This window comes from Diospyros lotus, chromosome 8 (genome assembly GCF_014633365.1).
Source record: "Diospyros lotus cultivar Yz01 chromosome 8, ASM1463336v1, whole genome shotgun sequence".
Lineage (NCBI taxonomy): Eukaryota > Viridiplantae > Streptophyta > Magnoliopsida > Ericales > Ebenaceae > Diospyros > Diospyros lotus.
The window spans coordinates 35622030-35624204 of record NC_068345.1 but is presented as its reverse complement, the minus strand read 5'-3'; the positions used below and the strand labels follow the sequence as shown (position 1 = coordinate 35624204).

Below are 2175 nucleotides of genomic sequence, written 5' to 3'. Positions count from 1 at the left end.
ACGGCACCCACGAGTTTCCACCTTCCTCATTTTCCTTGTACAAATGCCCTCCATAATTCACTATATTTACATTGCTTACAGTGAGAATCCCCGCCCATCCTGGCCTCTGATCAAGCCCATTCCTGTCATTTTATACTTACAGCGGTGAATCAGCGATCTATATATAAAACACATGACATACATACCCACCAAGTTCGAAAGCCAGCACAGCACAGCCATGGCTAAATCTCCAAGCTTCCACAGATTCTCCTTCTTCCTTCTCCTATCTCTCGCGTCGGCAGCTTCCGACGAGTCTCCGGCCGGCGTCGCACCTCCCGAATGCGGCTCGGAGTCATCGGCCGGTGGCTGCCACGACAAGGCCATTGCGTTGAAGCTGAAGCTGGTGGCCGTGGCCTCCATTCTCGCCGCAAGCATGATCGGAATTTGCCTGCCGCTGTTCTCGCGCGCCGTGCCGGCGCTAAAACCGGACCGCAATTTGTTCGTTCTGGTGAAGGCGTTCGCGTCCGGCGTCATACTCGCCACCGGGTACATGCACGTGCTGCCGGATTCTTTCGACTGCCTGACGTCTGCGTGCTTACCGGAGAATCCATGGAGGAAGTTTCCGTTTACTACGTTCGTGGCAATGGTTTCCGCCATCGGGACTCTGATGGTGGATTCGTTCGCGTTGAGTTTTTATAAGAAGCGTTGCTCTAAGGTTATGATGGCGAAGCGGGTTACGGATGGGTCCGTGGAGATGCAGAATTTGGGGCACGGCCATGGACAGGGCTTTGATGGGCTTGAGGAGACTTCGTCGCAACTGCTCCGATACCGTGTCGTCGCTCAGGTACAAACTATGAGTAAAGCTGTAAATGGCCTGAGTTGAGTCGAACTTGATTGTGTTTTTAATGCTCATTAATTAGCAAATTCTTAATTAGATCTTTTTACCATACATTCAGAAAGATAACGTAATATTAAAATACTTTTGAATTAATATATACATCTCAACTCATTATATCAGAAGAATACATAATTGAGGTGTACTATTGAGAGGTTTAGTTATCAATCCTTGTTCATGATCCATGGGTTTTTCATTGAAGTAGTACTGGTTTTTGATCAATTTTGCAGGTGCTAGAACTGGGAATTGTGGTGCACTCGGTGGTAATTGGTCTGTCCATGGGGGCGTCCGATAATCCATGCACCATCAGACCGCTGGTCGCAGCCATTTGCTTCCACCAACTGTTTGAAGGAATGGGGCTCGGAGGATGTATACTTCAGGTCAATGAAAACTTTTCTTATAAAATGCTGTCTGGATCATATACATAACTGTATATTAATTATTGGATTATGATACTAAATTATATATAGGACGATGACGCTATATGCCATCTGACTTCTTCCGCTTGATTAGGCCGAATATGGGACTTATGTGAACGCGACGATGGTGTTCTTCTTCTCGGTCACCACACCGCTTGGGATTGGCCTGGGGATTGGCTTGTCAAGTGTGTATAGCGACAACAGCCCAACAGCTCTGATAGTGGTGGGAATTCTGAATGCATCATCCGCGGGGCTACTGAACTATATGGCATTGGTGGATCTTCTTGGAGCCGAATTTATGGGGCCTAAGCTGCAGGGAAGCATGAAGCTTCAAGTGTATGCTTATATTGCAGTTCTATTAGGAGCAGGAGGCATGTCTTTGATGGCAAAGTGGGCCTAGTTTATCCTCCAACAGGGTGCCCTTATACATATAGCTGGCATTTCTTTCTGTCTAGCTAGGAATTTCTTTCTTGTTTTGCAATGAAGCAAATCTTTTTGATCCAGCCTATTTTGAGGGGAGAGCTGAATTTTTGTTTCTATATATCTTTCATCCATTTGATCTCTCGTTTAGGTGGATATGCATGTGCCTATATAGACTAGATAGAGTACCTAATCTCTTTTAGGTGGATATGCATGTGCCTATATATATAGACTAGATAGAGTACCTAATCTCTTTTAGGTAGTAACTGATGAACGAACTCTTGTGCAGATAGAGATATATCATTGATGAGTTAAAATTTATCCCAATTAATCAAGGAAAATGCTACACGTGGACAACTCCAAGAAAATTACATATTTAACCCTCAATGTAAAAAAGACAACTTCACCCTTGACTTCTCACTCTCTCTTTCTGTAATGCCCCGCTTTCTCAGGTGCGTTATA

General features: G+C 45.0%; 1 protein-coding gene across 1 annotated transcript; it reads left to right on the top strand.

Annotated features, from left to right (window-relative positions):
• Positions 1-211: 211 nt before the first annotated feature.
• Positions 212-1865, top strand: LOC127808359 (fe(2+) transport protein 1-like). Its single transcript, XM_052346870.1, has 3 exons — positions 212-823; positions 1105-1254; positions 1388-1865. The coding sequence occupies exons 1-3, from the start codon at positions 218-220 to the stop codon at positions 1691-1693; spliced, it is 1062 nt and encodes a 353-aa protein (XP_052202830.1). The 5' UTR covers positions 212-217; the 3' UTR covers positions 1694-1865.
• Positions 1866-2175: the final 310 nt, after the last annotated feature.

Coding starts and splice junctions, on each gene's coding strand:
- LOC127808359 (XM_052346870.1), top strand. CDS start 218: ATGGCTAAATCTCCAAGCTTCCACAGATTCTCCTTCTTCCTTCTCCTA. Junction 824..1,104: donor GATACCGTGTCGTCGCTCAG/GTACAAACTATG, acceptor TCAATTTTGCAG/GTGCTAGAACTGGGAATTGT. Junction 1,255..1,387: donor TCGGAGGATGTATACTTCAG/GTCAATGAAAAC, acceptor CCGCTTGATTAG/GCCGAATATGGGACTTATGT.